We start from the raw sequence: 15,153 nt of genomic DNA, 5'->3' as shown, positions 1-15,153 counted from the left end.
GTGACAACCTTGAAATAGCTAAGCATTTTGCATTGCTGAGACAAAAAGTGATTAATATTCATGGGTACAGTGTAAGAGAAAGAATCAAATTGCTGTTCTTGTCTCAAGCAGCTTGTTTTGCCTCATAAAACATGCCAGTAATTTCTTTGTGGTCCTCTTCATTCTGTTGGCCCTCATTACATGGCACCCTGTTTTAAAGGTACAGTCCCAAGCAAACGGGCACAATCCAAGTTCTGCTCTACCAAGAAGAAGCCAGTCTTCAACCCCTAAAGTTAAAAAAAGCGTTAGCAGCAGAATCCATGAAGCAGTAAAAGCCATCGCCCTTTGTCACAACGTCACTCCTGTGTACGAGGCTCGGGCTGGAGTCACCGGAGAGACTGAGTTTGCTGAAGCAGACCAAGACTTCAGTGATGAGAACCGCACCTACCAGGCATCCAGCCCTGATGAGGTCAGTGGCTCCTTGGAGCATCTTTTTGGGAGGGTGTCTTTCACTGGGCAAGCCTGTGTGGTCTGTTTCACCAGAACTCTGCAGACTTGAAGGCTGCTTCTCTGGAGCAAGGACACAGGATTGTGTCCTTTATTCTGACATGAACTTTAGCTGAAGTACATGCAACCATCTGGGCTTAATTCAGACCTTCCAGGGCTCACCTTTGACCCTAATGTGTCAATACCTAAGAGTTAGTCCTCTCCATCTTGGATAGCCACAGACTTGACCTCTGAAATTTACACTATTTCAGGCTGGATTTGCTTATGGTATTAAGGGAAAATTCCTAGAGATCCTAAACTTTTAGCTTTATACCATTACATTCAACAGTTTTCACTCGAAATAACATGAGAAAATTGAGCTGGCTCTATCACAAGTTAGTTCTCAAAATAATCTTATTATTGTTTCTGTACTTCATAAATTTCCAGTCATTCTGTAGAATTTAATTATATCTATTCTTTAAAAAGATTTAGAGTATAAATAATTGAGACGCCTACAAAAATTATTTTAAAACCCTAAGTGTATTAACTTAGTCTTTTCTAACTTTGCTCCATTGAGATTTGGTAAAATCCACTATTAAAATTTCTACTTCTTATGCAGTCATTCTGAGTGTGTTTATAGAGTTCTATATAGTCTGTCCTCTTGGAGAACTTTAGACAGTTTCACCTATGGAAACAGTGTTAACAAAGTAGATATTTCAAATACCCTGCAAAATTGGATCACATAAGTACATAACCAATATGTTTAGGAAATCTGCTAAACCCTGGTTCTGGAAACAATAGAAAGGTAGGTATAGAACCCCCAGTGTTATTGATGAGCAGGGAACAGACTATGAAGAGTGGGTGGGGTGGCATCAAGAAAACAGTCGAACAAGAATGGAGAGAGAGATTAAGAAAGTGTGGTTCTCTGGCTGTGCACTAGTGGTTAGCACATGAAGCTGCTGGAACCTTCTCTTTGCTAGAAACTTGCCTGCTCAGCCCAATGCCTGCAGCTTCATCTCAGATCCCCAAGTGTGCTCTGTTTTTAACTGTCTGCCCCATCCAATGCCTTGACTCGTAAGCATTTAGTAACAGTGGACGTGACTGCATTGTGTGTTACCCCTGTGGACTGAAGCAACAGTACTTCCACTTTTGTCTAGCTCTTGTCATATTCCTCTGAGGATTTTCAGTAGTCTGACTACTGTTATAATTCACCTGAGGTAGTTTATTCCTAAAGGCTGAATAAAGCTAAGTTCAGGCAGTTATAGTTAACTCTGTGCCCCTTTAGTACTAATCTGCTCCACTGGTCATCAGTTGCTGTGTCCTAGGACAATCCTGAGTTTATTACTGGCTTTTCCATGGCTCTCCAGTTGAGTCTTCCGTGTGAGCCTCTCTCTCCACTCAGAGCAACAGTGTTCTAGTTTGAATGTGACATGTTTCCCACAATTACTTGTTTTAGATTCTTGGTCCATAGCTGAAGAAAAAGTAGGCCACTGGAGTGAGTCCTTTGGGGTATCTTCTCCCTGTCCCTTTCCCATCTACCATGAGTTAAAGAAACCCCTCCAGGACATGGTGCCACTGTCATTTTCTGCCCAGGCTCATGAGATCAAGCAGTACATGAACTGGACGCTCTGAAACTCTGAGCTGAAGGAAATCCTGACTTTTAAGTTGTCTGTCATGTCTTGAACTTGTTATTGTCCGTAGAGCTGCACTAACAGAAAAGTGGTGCTGAAGAAGCAGTCACAGCTATAATTACCAGGCCATGTGGTTCTTAACCCTCTGAGTTAGGTTAAAAAGGGATCTGAGCTAGCCTGGTCTACACAAGAGTATATATAATTTTCTTCTGTATTTATAGGGGTTCATACCTAAGATTACCTTGATTATCACTGGAGTTTCTGTAGTTGAACTTTTGAAAAATCTTACAACTGTTAAGATTTTGTGAACTCTGTGATAAGGACTAAATGGACATATGAGATGGCCATGAGCTTTTGGGGTCAGGGAAAGAGCGTCATGGTTTGAATTTAAAATGGCCCCAACAGGCCTATGTATGAAGCGTCTGTTCCCAGCTGATGATGTATTTTGAGAAGTTCTGGGAACTTTAGGGGTTTCTTGGTGAAGAAACTAGGTTGCTGTGAGTAGCGTGTCCCTATCTCTTTGCAGTCTCCCACTCCTCTTCCTGCCCTACCATGAAGTGAAACTACCACACTCTCCCACCACCATGATGTCCAGATCAAGCTCATGAGGTCAAACACCCATGGAATAAACCTTCTGAAACTGTGAGACAAAGTAAACCTTTGATCTAAGTTGTTTCTCTTACATATTTTGTCGACAGATACACAAAAGTAACTAACACAGTTAGCCATATCTATAGATGACCAGTAAGGTGACCTTATAGACTCAAGGCTGGATGAGAAACAATTACTGGGTTGGGAGGCGGGGGGAAGGAAGGGAACAAACTATGTGGTCTATAAGTGGGCTTGTAGGGACAAGTGGGCTAAACACCCTTAAAGATCTAGAAGGCTCTTATTCCTATGAACTGACAAGGCTACATTCAGCATTCAAATATTTGCCTATTGGTACACAATAAAACTACAAGAAATGTAAGATTTCTATGAAATGAGACCTTGCCACCCCCATAGAAAGTACTGACATAGTCTATGAAAATCAGGACTAGTTAACTGTTGGCGATACTCAAGAAGCTCCAGAATAGAATCCCATGTTGGTAACAATGGAGACCCTAGGGAAATGCACTCCATCCTTTGAATACCTAGCCCTGCAGTATGCACTCCTTCAGTCAGTGCCCTTTCACATGGCCCTACTGTGTCTCATAGATTATATCAGCCATCATTTAACTGGGCATCTTTTGAAAGCAGTGCAGTGTGTCAAAATAGGGTGTGTGTGTGTGTGTGTGTGTGTGTGTGTGTGTGTGTGTGTGTGTGTGTGTGTGTGTGTGTGTGTGTTTGTGGTCTCAGAAGCACAGTTTAACAGTCCTCAGTCCTCAGCCATTTGGAAATCTCGGGGTGACATGTTATGTAGTAAGATCTGTGTGACTTTACAAATTACTGTCCTCTCTTAGCCCTCAAGGTTTTGAGACAGAAATAGGACATGCATAATTGCTCTATGAAAGGAGAAAAGACTACCATTCTTTTTCTCAGAAAGGGTTCATGCTGCTTTTGCTATTGTAGCATTCCAGAGCTCCTCCACATTTCCATATGATCACATGTTGAGAAGGAATTTCCTGGTCATAAATATTGGAGGCCTAGACCAGAGGTTTTCCAAAGCAATTCTTACCTGAAGCTCAAAAATATGCTGTTTTACATATTCACTTTATTGTCTACCAAAAGAAATGTTGATGTACATAGAAAGTTTTACAATATTAGGAATTCACTGCCAAAAGAAATTTCATTGATGTGAAGACTTTTAACAGCTTAGAGAAGAAATTATAACAAAGAAACTACTAACCTTATATTTAACTTTTTTGACTTGTATGGAAATTTGACAGTGATTAAAGGCAGAATGTTAAGGAATATGTAAAAAGATATGTAACACATATTTTAACCCTGAAATGAAAACAATGAGATTTGTCTTGATTTTTAAAGTATAGTATTGATGTGGTATGTGCAGATTCCAGAGCCTCAGGAAGGGTGTCCAATAGCATGTTGTTTGGCATATTGAGCTTTGCTGCCGTTAGCGTGACAGATGATAGCAATGTTTCCCGGTCACCACAGTACCATTGTAAAAGCATCTCTTATTGGATAAAGTGCTCAGAATATTGCACCCTGGAGCTTTATTTAGGGGAACGGTTCAATTGATGCTTTCTGTTTAACCCCAGTGTTGACCTATCACAGCATCCATGTTAATAAGCAGTATTATCATTTAAGAGACTAGTTTTATACAGTCCTATAATCCTGTATGTTCATGGCTCTAACAGTTATTTCTGCATAACTTATGAGTCCTACATTTTGTACACACTGTCATATGATAATCCCCATCAATGGATGGAACTGTTTCATCTTATTCTTAGGACAAGTGTGGTTTGTTGACTACACCCATTTTGAGGGTTAATTTTGAATTCATAAAGGTCCTGTTAGACAAAGATATTAAATACTTGCAATGATATGTCATCAGCTGCATACTTATATCTACTTGAAGGTCTAAAAGTGATAGTGATGTCAGAGAATAAACAACTGACATATGTGTGTAAGGTAGGATCTGTTTATACCCTGGTCACTGTTTCTTATGATAAGTGATCAATATTTCATTTTCTCTAAGAGAAGGAAGCTGTGATTGCCTGTCATTTGTGTCTATAGGCTCATCATAGCAAACCAAAGCTGAACAAATGTTAAATATGTCATAGAAATGTCTTCACAGAATGAAAATCCAGCCCTTCCATCGTTTAACTGCTTGTCCAGTGAAGTTGCAGGAAGTCAGCCCTGAACTCCAGTCACAGGAATCACAAGAGAACGTAAGCTTAGGCTCAGTGCAGAAGTCATCAACACAAGTAATCAAGGCATAGCGTGACCTCTGCTGGTGTGGACCAGATTGATTGGCTGTGATTTTTAATGACTGCTTATTCCTGTAAACTAGCTATTTATTAGTAGCATCCTTTCCCCTATATGGTTACATTTCTCACATCAGTAAGTTCTATGTTTAAATATTATCTTGAGATACAACGGTCTTTGCCTTGCTCAACTATTTATATATAAGAATCAGCTAGATTAATGACAAATAACAAGTAAAATATTTTAAAATAAAGGAATAATGTGCCCTTAATAACATTGCATTTGGATTTACAGAAGAGCTAATGTATGTGGAGTGCTGTATTTTTTAATTCATTTTATTGTGTGTGCCTATTGAAGCAAGACTAATTGTGGTGTTTTGTCGATATATTTGTGAGGAGCAAATCATTGTCAGTGACACAAAGCCTTCACTCTGTGACCTTCAAGACCAATAGAGAATAAATACTGCATAGCCTGTCTGTGAATATTGATTAGCACTTTTTCTAGATGATCAAATTGCATTTTAAGTTAATAATTCTATTAAATTATAACAATGATTGTAATAATCACAATCAAAAATGATGAGGTGTCAATGATTAAATTATGATTTATAAAGTACATGGTAAAGTATGTCCTCTAAGGATACAGCTGGCAGCTGTGTGTGCATAATTGCTAATAGGATAAAGGAAATTTCTGCCAAGCAATTCAAGAATAGTGGCACAGAACTTTCTGGATAATGGAATTATAGAAAAAGGGATTGATAAGATCTTGCCCTGTGTTTTATTTCCTCCTGTATCACCATAGGGGACATACTTGCCTCTTCTGGATGCTTAGCTTGGGAAAGTGTGAATGTGCAGATGAGGTCCTGTGACAGCTGGTTAGTGGTCGCTAAGTGGCCGATAGAGGAAATTTCACTCAGACTCTCGCTAGTCTATTTCTTTAACATTCTCATTTTAATTATTCTTGCCTTTGAATTATTATCAATAGTCACATTATGTATTGGACATTTCAGAAAGCTCAATAGTCATAAAAATAATCATTCAAAATACACAAAGCCTTTTACTTCTAGATTATCATTTTACAACTCATAGAAAAATATCCCAGAGGTTATTTCTTGTTAAAATTCCAGGCAGCAATTAATACCATTTAATATAGATACACACAAGGAGTATTTATTTAATAACCTACTCCTAAGTTTTTATTTCATTACCTACAAAATTGCTTTATAAAATAGACTCAAATGATAGCATTGGATACATGGTAGTACACAATGCTGGTTGAGGAATGCATTCTTTGGTTATCTCTGCATCCACGAGGCGACTAAAAGAAACAGGTAAGAGGCTGCCGGTGCCACTCAGTAGTAAAGCATTTGCCTACCATGGACACGGTCCTACATTCTATCCCAGCTAGAAGAGAAGTGTGTAGGAAGACATCCACTGTCCTGTCCTCTCCTTAACCCAAGAGGCTCACATAATGAGTGCTTCTCAGGTTTCTTGAGCATCTTCTTTTTTAATTCACATATGAGTTAGCCATGTAGACAAAATGTATTTTAGACTTCTGTACCTCTCTAAAGAGACATCACCACCACAGTACTGAGGTAATTCTGCCCTTTACTTCTCTGTGATGGGTCACCAACTCTTCTGTAAAGCAACCAGAATGGTGTCTTGCTTTCTCACAGAGCTGTGAAGAGCATTCCAGAAAGCAGCTGGACAGGCCTGGCACAGCAGGAGCTTAGGACATTGGCTCTTACCCCAGTATCTGCAGGTACTCGTGGTGATGCTGGCATCTCCAAAGCACCTTTATTCCCCATTTTAACGATAACTCGGTGTCACAAGGACAGAAATGTTTGGGGACCATGATTCCTGGGACCTTTACCTAGTTGCACAAGAAAGTGTTATAGAAAAACCCACATTAGGGTCTAAATGTCAGCCGTGGGCAGTGACCCTGGTGTCTTTTATATATGAGAATTAGGAGTCAAATACCAGGTGTCAAACACTGTGGAGAAGAGAGTCACTTAAACCATTGCTGTTAAGTGATTGTAGAAAGGGAGGAGACATTGTCAACAGTCACTTGGTAGTTTGCACAAGTGCAACTTTTGAGTCCTCAGAAAAATAGGGGGAAAAACACACTGCAGCCATGCTTACCCACACACTCTTTGTTTTTATCTAAAGTCTTCTTGTTGAATCTGAGGATCTTCTCATAGACTCTTCTTAGTTGGGGCAGTTTCTCTCTTCCCGTGTTTTATTGACGCGTTAGGAGATGACTGGCTGGGTGATTTGACTGTCTCTCACTCTCAGTTTGGGTTTGTTGGCATTTTTCTCCAGAGTAGATGGGGTTAGGAGCCTAGAAGGAAGAGCACACTGCAGTACATCAGAGTCCACACAAGCAGCACTTCTAACGCTGACCGTGCTCACTTGGCCCAGGTGTGTTTCTCAGGAGTCTCCACTGAAGGTTACCCTTTCATTTCTTCATTTAACGCTGTATTCTTGGTCAGTCAGATGTGGTGGCATTTAGGAGGCAGAGGCAGGGGGATCTCTGTGAGTTTGAGGCCAAACTGGTCTACATAGTGAGTTCCAGGACAGTCAGGGTTTTGTAGAGAGATCCTGTCTCTAAAAACAATAACAACAAAAACTATCAAAACGATCTGTGTCAAAAGGGGTATTACACTCCCCTTCCTTGAGGGTGAAGTGCCTGTATAAATTATGCTTTTGCATGAGAGAGTTCTTCATGCTTTCTCAATGATGTGTTTAGTCATCCATTTACTTCTCACAATGGATTCATGGATACTTGTTTTATACTTGGGGGTTTGATCCCTTCTAAGTGCTCATTTCCATATTTAAACAGTGCCTTGCTTTTTGTGCATATGGAGATGCTACAGGCACATCTTACATTCATTTTTCCTCCACTCTTAGAATCAGTCATTTCTCCAAGATCCAAGTTGAAGCATGAAAAGGACCACAGCTCTTGTGTAGTAGTGCTATGTTATGTTACTATGATAATGTTATCTGTTTCTTCAGAGCCTGTGACATGCTTTCCTAAAGCACCCTTTTCTAAAGAATGTGGTTTTGTTTCGTTTCATTTTATTTTGTTGCTGAGGGACATATATTCTATAATGGAGGCTCATCCCCTGTTCCCCAAGTATATCTTTAATTGTTTGAAGAAGATAGACTCTAGCTGCCAGTGCCACCGAAAATTTTTTTGCTTTTATGTCATCAGATAGAAATCGTCAAAAAGAATACCTCAGATCTATTTCAAACACACAGAGAATATTCACTGGAGATCTCTTTCATTATGCAGTTCTTCAGTAACTGCCCCACAGTTCAAAGCTCAGGCTGGAACTGGAGAGCTGCTGAGGGTAGGGTAGCTGCCCCTGGGAGCTGGCAGCTAGATTTATCTGTTAGGGAATGGCAGTAAACACCATGGTCTGAATTCACAGCAGTTTTCCTGCGAGGAAGGCCACTTCCCCCCTGTCACTTGTTTAACTTTGTATTATCAAAAGAATACTGCCCAATACCAAAGAGGTCACACTGGACAATAATTAATGTATCTGTCTTGTGGAAAACTGAACTCTGATTTGCTTGGCTGGATATAGGTATGTTATCCTCAGTGTGATTCAACTTTTTGGATGGAATGCTGGGCTACGTGTAAGTAGCTAAACGATTTTTGTTATAAGCTGCTAACTCAAAAGGAGCTGTGAAGCCAAGCATAAACTAAATAATAAACAGATGTGAGTCACCAAATATAGAAAGCCTGGTCCTGACTGCAGTGGGGCACTGAGAGATGATAGGGTATTCACGGAAAGATGCAATTTACGGGTCACAGTGTAATAGTAACCTTTCACTGGAAATTGAAAATTAACCTTGGCATATTAGATCATTTGCAGCTTACGGAGTCATTGTCTTGGTTAGGAAGAGGCACTGTGGTCAGGTGCCAGGCCTTCCTCTAGATGAGATTGTTCTCTTAACATCTGCATGTCTTCTTCGGTGCTATAGTTCGAAGCAAGCTGTTGATGCTCTCAGCTATAGTACTAGGTCATTGGGGGATGTTCTTCAATCTCTTCCCAGAAACTGGAGACATGGAATAAGAGTTTTGGTTCCAGCTGTTTTGTGACACACCAATGAACTTTCTGTGCACCGTCTTAACCAGCAAACAACCAATGTTATGGAAAGCCATTTGATTTTCATAGACACATATTTCTTCAGCCACACAGGTCTGCATGTGATGTTCTATTCCCAGTAAAGATGACAAAGCTGCAAAGATACAGTGACTTAGTGGCCTTGTCTGAGGCAGCCTTAGAAGATAAATCCATAGCTGATTCCTCACAAACAGAAATCACAAAGCAAAGAATTTCTGGATGGCTATTTCTCACTTGACAAGCACCTGGCATTCTGTTAGGGTGTGTATGATTTATCTTCTAGGATGAGGCACAAAGATCTTACTAAGACTAGCAAAGTGAGCAGAGTTGGAGTGTACTGATTTCAAGGTTTTTTACAAAAAGGAAAACTGTCAGTTACATGTTAAGAGGGGGGACAAGAGGACTCAGGTTAATGAGGGAAATTTCTGAGTGTATCCAGAATAGTGTACTCTTAAAATGCAGGAGAGTTGAGTGCAGTTCTTCAGGTAGAAGGTCAAGGGCTTTGGTTTGCTCTAGCTTGATGTTCTGTCTTCTTTTGTAGTCTAGCCTGCTGTGAGTCCATTTTACAGTCTGATCATAGTTTTGGTGTGTTAGTCATCAAGTAACCCCACTGTTTTTAAATAATCAAAACGCTGTAATGAGATAAGTATTTTCCCTAGTTCACTGCATGTAATTTGTGACTGGTAACTTAGAACTGCCCGTCTGTGTTTATCACCTTAAACAACCCGCATACTTGTGCAGTCCACTCCTTTAGGAAATACCACGTGAGAGCGCGAAGAGCCCAGGTGAGACCTTGTGAAGAGTGCAGTGTGGCCGCAGGCCTGCCCATCCATTTCTGCCACACCCCAACAGCCTCCAGGGAAGAAAGCTGCCCACTTCCCCTTGGTAGGGAGCACTAGGCATCACACCCCACATTCTCTTGTGAAAATTCTTCTGTCCTAACGAACCCAAGTAGTTCTGATCTAGTGTCCCTGGGTGCTCGTGCATGTGCCTGCTGTGTGCCCTGGGAGACCTCAACATTAAAGGTAAAGAAAGAAACAGCTCTCCCTCCCAGACTCTTAAAAAAAAAATAATTGAAAGTATTCTGCAGTTGGGCTTGTGGGAAATTACTTAGAAACCTTGATTCCTAAGCAGTGGTAAAAGAGAATATGTAGACAATGCCACTGTTCCCCAAGAGAGGTCCATGCTTGGCAAGAACTGTGCATTCCTGGCCGCTGGCAGAGCTGCACCTGCAGGACAGAAGCAAGAGAGGCTGCACCGTGAGCCCACTGAGGAAAGCCGTGGCCTCATTAGGCGGAGCCGGCATCCTTTAGGTGCTGAGAGGGTTAAGTGCTAATTTAATTTACTGTGATGACATTGCTTTAAAGATAACCCCCTAGCCAGAAAAAGTCATAAAGACTGTTCACTATTAACTTAAAATTAAGTTTGCCACTAATTATTTTTAAATTTTGTTATAAATAGATAGAAGTAAGAATACCTTCTGTGTTTGAGCATCTACGTGAACCATGAATTTACTTATGTAATTTCAGCCTTAGAACAGGGTGCACATCACAGAGGAAAGCAAACCTGGACAAAAGAAAGAACTGGACACAGAACTGCTGGGTGTCAAAGCGGGGCTCAGGGCTTAGAGCCCAGGCTAGACATCTGCTTCACTATTGTCTGTGTCTTAGCTATCACTGTCAACTTGACACAGACTGAAATCGCCCACAATTCAGTCTCGAGTGAGTCATTGTTTTATATATTAATCTGAGGGCATGTCTATAAGGAATGGCTGCAGGAAGGCCCAGGCCACTGTGAGTACTGCCATCCTTAAACAGGTGGTCCAGGACTGTATTAGAAAGCTGCCACACATGAGTCAGCAAGCATGTGTCCCCATGGCTTCCACCCTGACATCCCTCAGTCACCTGACCTGGAAGTCTAAGCCAAGTAAGCTGCTTCCCCATGTGGCTCCCGTGAGCCACAGTGTTTCTTCACAGTAACCGAATGAAACCAGGGCAGCCTGCCTTACATTTGTAGCTGTTACGTAGGCACAGTAGCATGAGTTCATTAATCAGGTGTCAGCTTACCTTTTCTACTAGGATAAAACTGTTGTCTCCTTAGAGGCCTGTAGAACCACAGGTGGTGAATTGGGACAAATCTGAGACTCAAGTCCAGGGTGGGTTGTGAGAGACTTTTTCACAGGGTCCAGAGCCATCTGCTTTGGGAATCCAGTCAGTACACATTGCAAAGTAGTCTTTATGGTGCATAAGGGTCGTCTTTTAACCAATCATTTCTTGTTCTCCTGTTAAAGCATTGTTCAAAAGCATGTGGGAAAGAAATGAAATCACCACGCTTCGTTTCTCTGCATCAGTTTACCTCAGTTGTGTCTGCACACCAGTGTGCTGTGTCTCTTCACATAACTTTCCTTAGGCGACGGCTCCTCACACACTCTGGTCTCCTCAGGTGGCACTGGTGCGATGGACGGAGAGTGTTGGGCTCACTCTGGTCAGCAGGGACCTTGCTTCCATGCAGCTGAAGACCCCCAGTGGCCAGGTCTTGACCTACTGCATCCTGCAGATGTTCCCCTTCACCTCAGAGAGCAAGCGGATGGGCATCATTGTCAGAGTATGTCGTGGCTTTACCTGTGTGCTCACACACCAGTTAGTTCAGTCATTGTTTCCCAGGCTTCTAAAAATACGATACTTCCCCAGAAAAATCACACACACACACACACACACACACACACACACACACACACACACACACACACACACACACACACCACCTCAGTAATATATGACCTGAGAATCTGCTGCGGCTACAATTAACAAAGCCATTCTCCTGCAACCACTGAAGCAGGACAAGTATAGGAAAGTAGTAATACTTTAATTAAAATTGTTTTATTTCATCCTCAACAGAAACTGTATCAAATGTCAAAGGATTTAACTTTACTACTACATACCTTTATTCTGGAATTTGTTTGTTAAATAGTGAAATTTTGTCACACTTGGGAAAGTGGAGAGTATTAATACTTCTACTGTAGACCAGATCTGTCTCAAGAATTAAAGTACAGCATCTTGGGTGTTTGCTGACTTTGGCTCTCCCTGCCATGATCCATTCTCTAAGACCTGCTTCCTCCAGAGCTTCTCTCTTAGGCCAGTGGTTATTTACAGGGAGCAGTGTAGCCCAGCTGTCTTCTGTGTCTGTTCTTACCCTACTGCAGGATGAATCCACAGCAGAAATCACATTCTATATGAAAGGTGCTGATGTCGCAATGTCCACCATTGTCCAGTACAATGACTGGCTAGAAGAGGAGGTAAGCAAGCTATTCTCAACATGTGCAAAATGTCTTCATGGAATGTAGGAAGACAATGACAGAAAAGTAGTGTCTTTTCTGCACTTGTACCATTGGAATGAGTCGGGCCATCTCTTTCTAGCCATATATGAATAGGTGGCCAGGGATGATGATACTTTTCCACTAAATTTTCTAAATATTTATAGTTCCTTCCAGATTCATGTATGTAAGGGTTAAACCCTGGTTAGTTATACAAACTCTGCTTCCTATAGAAATAATTGCCATTTTTGTTTAGTGTATGAAGTGTGAAGATATGTAAAAGTAGGTCTAAAACAGCATTGGACACATAGCCAATTAGATGTATGTATGTGTGTATTGTAACAATATTGCAAGGAGACTTTGTGTTTTAATCTAATGCTTATTTGTTGTCTTTTAAAAAAAACAGAAAATAAGGTACAAACATAAGCAATTCTATATTGTTATTCCTAAACAAGTATATTTATAGTTAGTCTTGTGGGGTTATAATATTATTGTTAAAGTTTTGTATTGATCAGTAATTGGATTTAAAGGTAAAATTAAGGTTGCTAAGATTATAGCACATTACTGTGTACACATTACTGTAGGTACCTTGATCTCCTCCTGTACACTGTTCACTGAGATCGCAGAGATGATCTGTCAGCACAACAGCCACACCCGATATTCACAATGGTCCTGGCAATATGAATCAATATCTCCTTCAGGGCACTTTGATTTAATCAGAGACATGAATAAATTAAACTCCCTGAAGACCTAGTAAAATGCCATAAAAATTACTTTTGGTCATAATGACATGCAATTAATTGTAAAATACTTGTTTAATTTATTTAGCTTTATGAGGTCAAATCAATAAATGTCTTGCAACAGACAGATAATGTCAGATTGTTGTTCAGAAAGATAACTTCATTAAAAATCCTATGCACATTTGTTTGTTCAAATTGTATTTGCTTGCCATAGATAAATCTTTTGCCTCTTCACCACCAGTATGTTTGTTACAGTTCTGTTGTAGCCTGAAAGCCTTCCACTTTATCAAGAGAAAAATAAAAGGTGGTCTAGCAAAGTTCCTGGGCGTGTTTATTAATATGTGTGTTGATTCCGGTTCCTTGAAGCCTGATTCCTGCCTACAGTTTTTCAAGAACCTCTTTGTTGAGAATCACACTGTTAACAAGCGACAAGACTAGCAGTGGAATTGATGCCACTGGAGCAATTTAGATTCTGAAATGAATCACTGGCTACCTTCAAGCAGGTGTGCCTAGAGCATAGCCAGCATTGTACCCCAAATCCTTTCCTTACCTTAGTCCCAGCTAAAACTTTACTTTTAGTAGGGGGAAAACAGTATCCTATCAATTATTATGCACTATAAGTGGGATTAGCATCTTTTCACACTCCTATTGAATGTATTCCTGTTTCCCATTCATTATATAAATAGGGTGATGACTCATCCATGGCCTCCTCTTTCCTTGTCCAGTTAAGCCCTGAGCCCCAAACCTGGTGCATAGGGTGGTGACCCTGTGTGACCAACCCTGTGCATGTTTGTGGTGCTGTATTTCTGCCATGTGACTTATAGCAGGGCACTAATGTCATTCCAGAATAGCCCTGTTGAAGCAGTTCTTGTGACAAAACTGAAGCAGACAGCTCGATGCTTTGCCCAAGAACACAGGCTGCTGTGATTTTCAGGCCCACCCATCTTAGATCTCTGTCCCTTCCTTGTCCCGTTGGTGGGGCAGTTCTGGTAGAGACCTGCTGTGGAATGGGACACAGTGGAAGGGAGAACTTGAAGGCATATCCCACAGGTTTCCTCTGACTTCCCTAGGCTTCGGCTCTACTTTTTCACTCAACTTTGCTGTGGTCCATGGCCCTTGAAGTCCCTGTGCTTTCAGGTAGTGGGCCTGCAGGGAAGTGAGAACCCGACTGCAGCTCTGCCAGAGGGAGAGTGGCCTTGATGGGTCCCCAAGGCCGGATTGCTGCAGTCCAGGTACTCCAGGAGCCACAAATAAGAGCCCCTTTTCTTGCAGTGTGGGAACATGGCGCGTGAGGGGCTGCGGACCCTTGTGGTGGCAAAGAGGACCCTGACAGAAGAACAGTACCAGGACTTTGAAGTGAGTTATTCGGTCCTCGTCACTCAGGCCTTCCCTCCTTAGGAGGACTTTGTTTGCTCACTGAAGTGCAGCCTTCCTATGCGCTTACAAACTGTGTTTCTGAAGTGGGGGGCACAGGCTGCCAGAGTGTCCACAGAGGCCAGCAGTTCCAAGTCCTCATTAGAGGCTGAGTGTGCCTCACAAGTGCTTCAGGCCTTGGAGCTGTCTGGATCCTGGGATGTCTGTATAGATGGCAGGTTAAGTTATCCAGAGCCCCTAAATCCAAGTGCCGAAGCTTTTTAAAACTATCATGATGTCATTGCTCAGGATTCTGGATATCTGCATAATAGATGACAGATTAAATTGCCCCCTAAATCCAAATGCTCCGTAGTCTGAAGCTTTTTTAGTGTGATATCATTGCTTGGGATGTGTCTGACTTAATTGTATCACATTTCCATATTAGGGAAAGTTCAACCAGAGTTAATAAATTTTCATGTAGTAAATAATTACAAATATTTAGAGCACTTATACCTAGCATTTGTACAGCATGTTACTTCTGACCCCTAAAACCAACTCACTCCACAAAGAGAGAGCATTTACACACATGTTCACCTATCCACTGTGCCTTCAGAGCTGATACAGTCATATACATGAAGCATGCACATATTT

General features: G+C 41.3%; 1 protein-coding gene across 4 annotated transcripts in view; it reads left to right on the top strand.

Moving 5' to 3' along the window:
- The window catches only part of Atp9b (ATPase phospholipid transporting 9B (putative)), a 195,689-nt gene that overhangs the window by 155,340 nt on the left and 25,196 nt on the right, over positions 1–15,153 (top strand). For 3 of the 4 annotated variants that reach the window (XM_040757788.1, XM_040757789.1, XM_040757787.1), the window contains exons 15-18: positions 200–448; positions 11,539–11,700; positions 12,299–12,391; positions 14,422–14,505. In XM_040757788.1, the coding sequence (XP_040613722.1) occupies positions 200–448; positions 11,539–11,700; positions 12,299–12,391; positions 14,422–14,505 (588 nt within the window). The remainder of the gene's footprint in view (positions 1–199; positions 449–11,538; positions 11,701–12,298; positions 12,392–14,421; positions 14,506–15,153) is intronic. The other variant, XM_040757790.1, reaches the window with a different exon arrangement.

This window comes from Mesocricetus auratus, unplaced genomic scaffold, assembly GCF_017639785.1.
Source record: "Mesocricetus auratus isolate SY011 unplaced genomic scaffold, BCM_Maur_2.0 Super-Scaffold_100015, whole genome shotgun sequence".
NCBI classification, from domain to species: Eukaryota; Metazoa; Chordata; class Mammalia; order Rodentia; family Cricetidae; genus Mesocricetus; species Mesocricetus auratus.
This window is presented reverse-complemented; position numbering and strand designations above follow the sequence as displayed.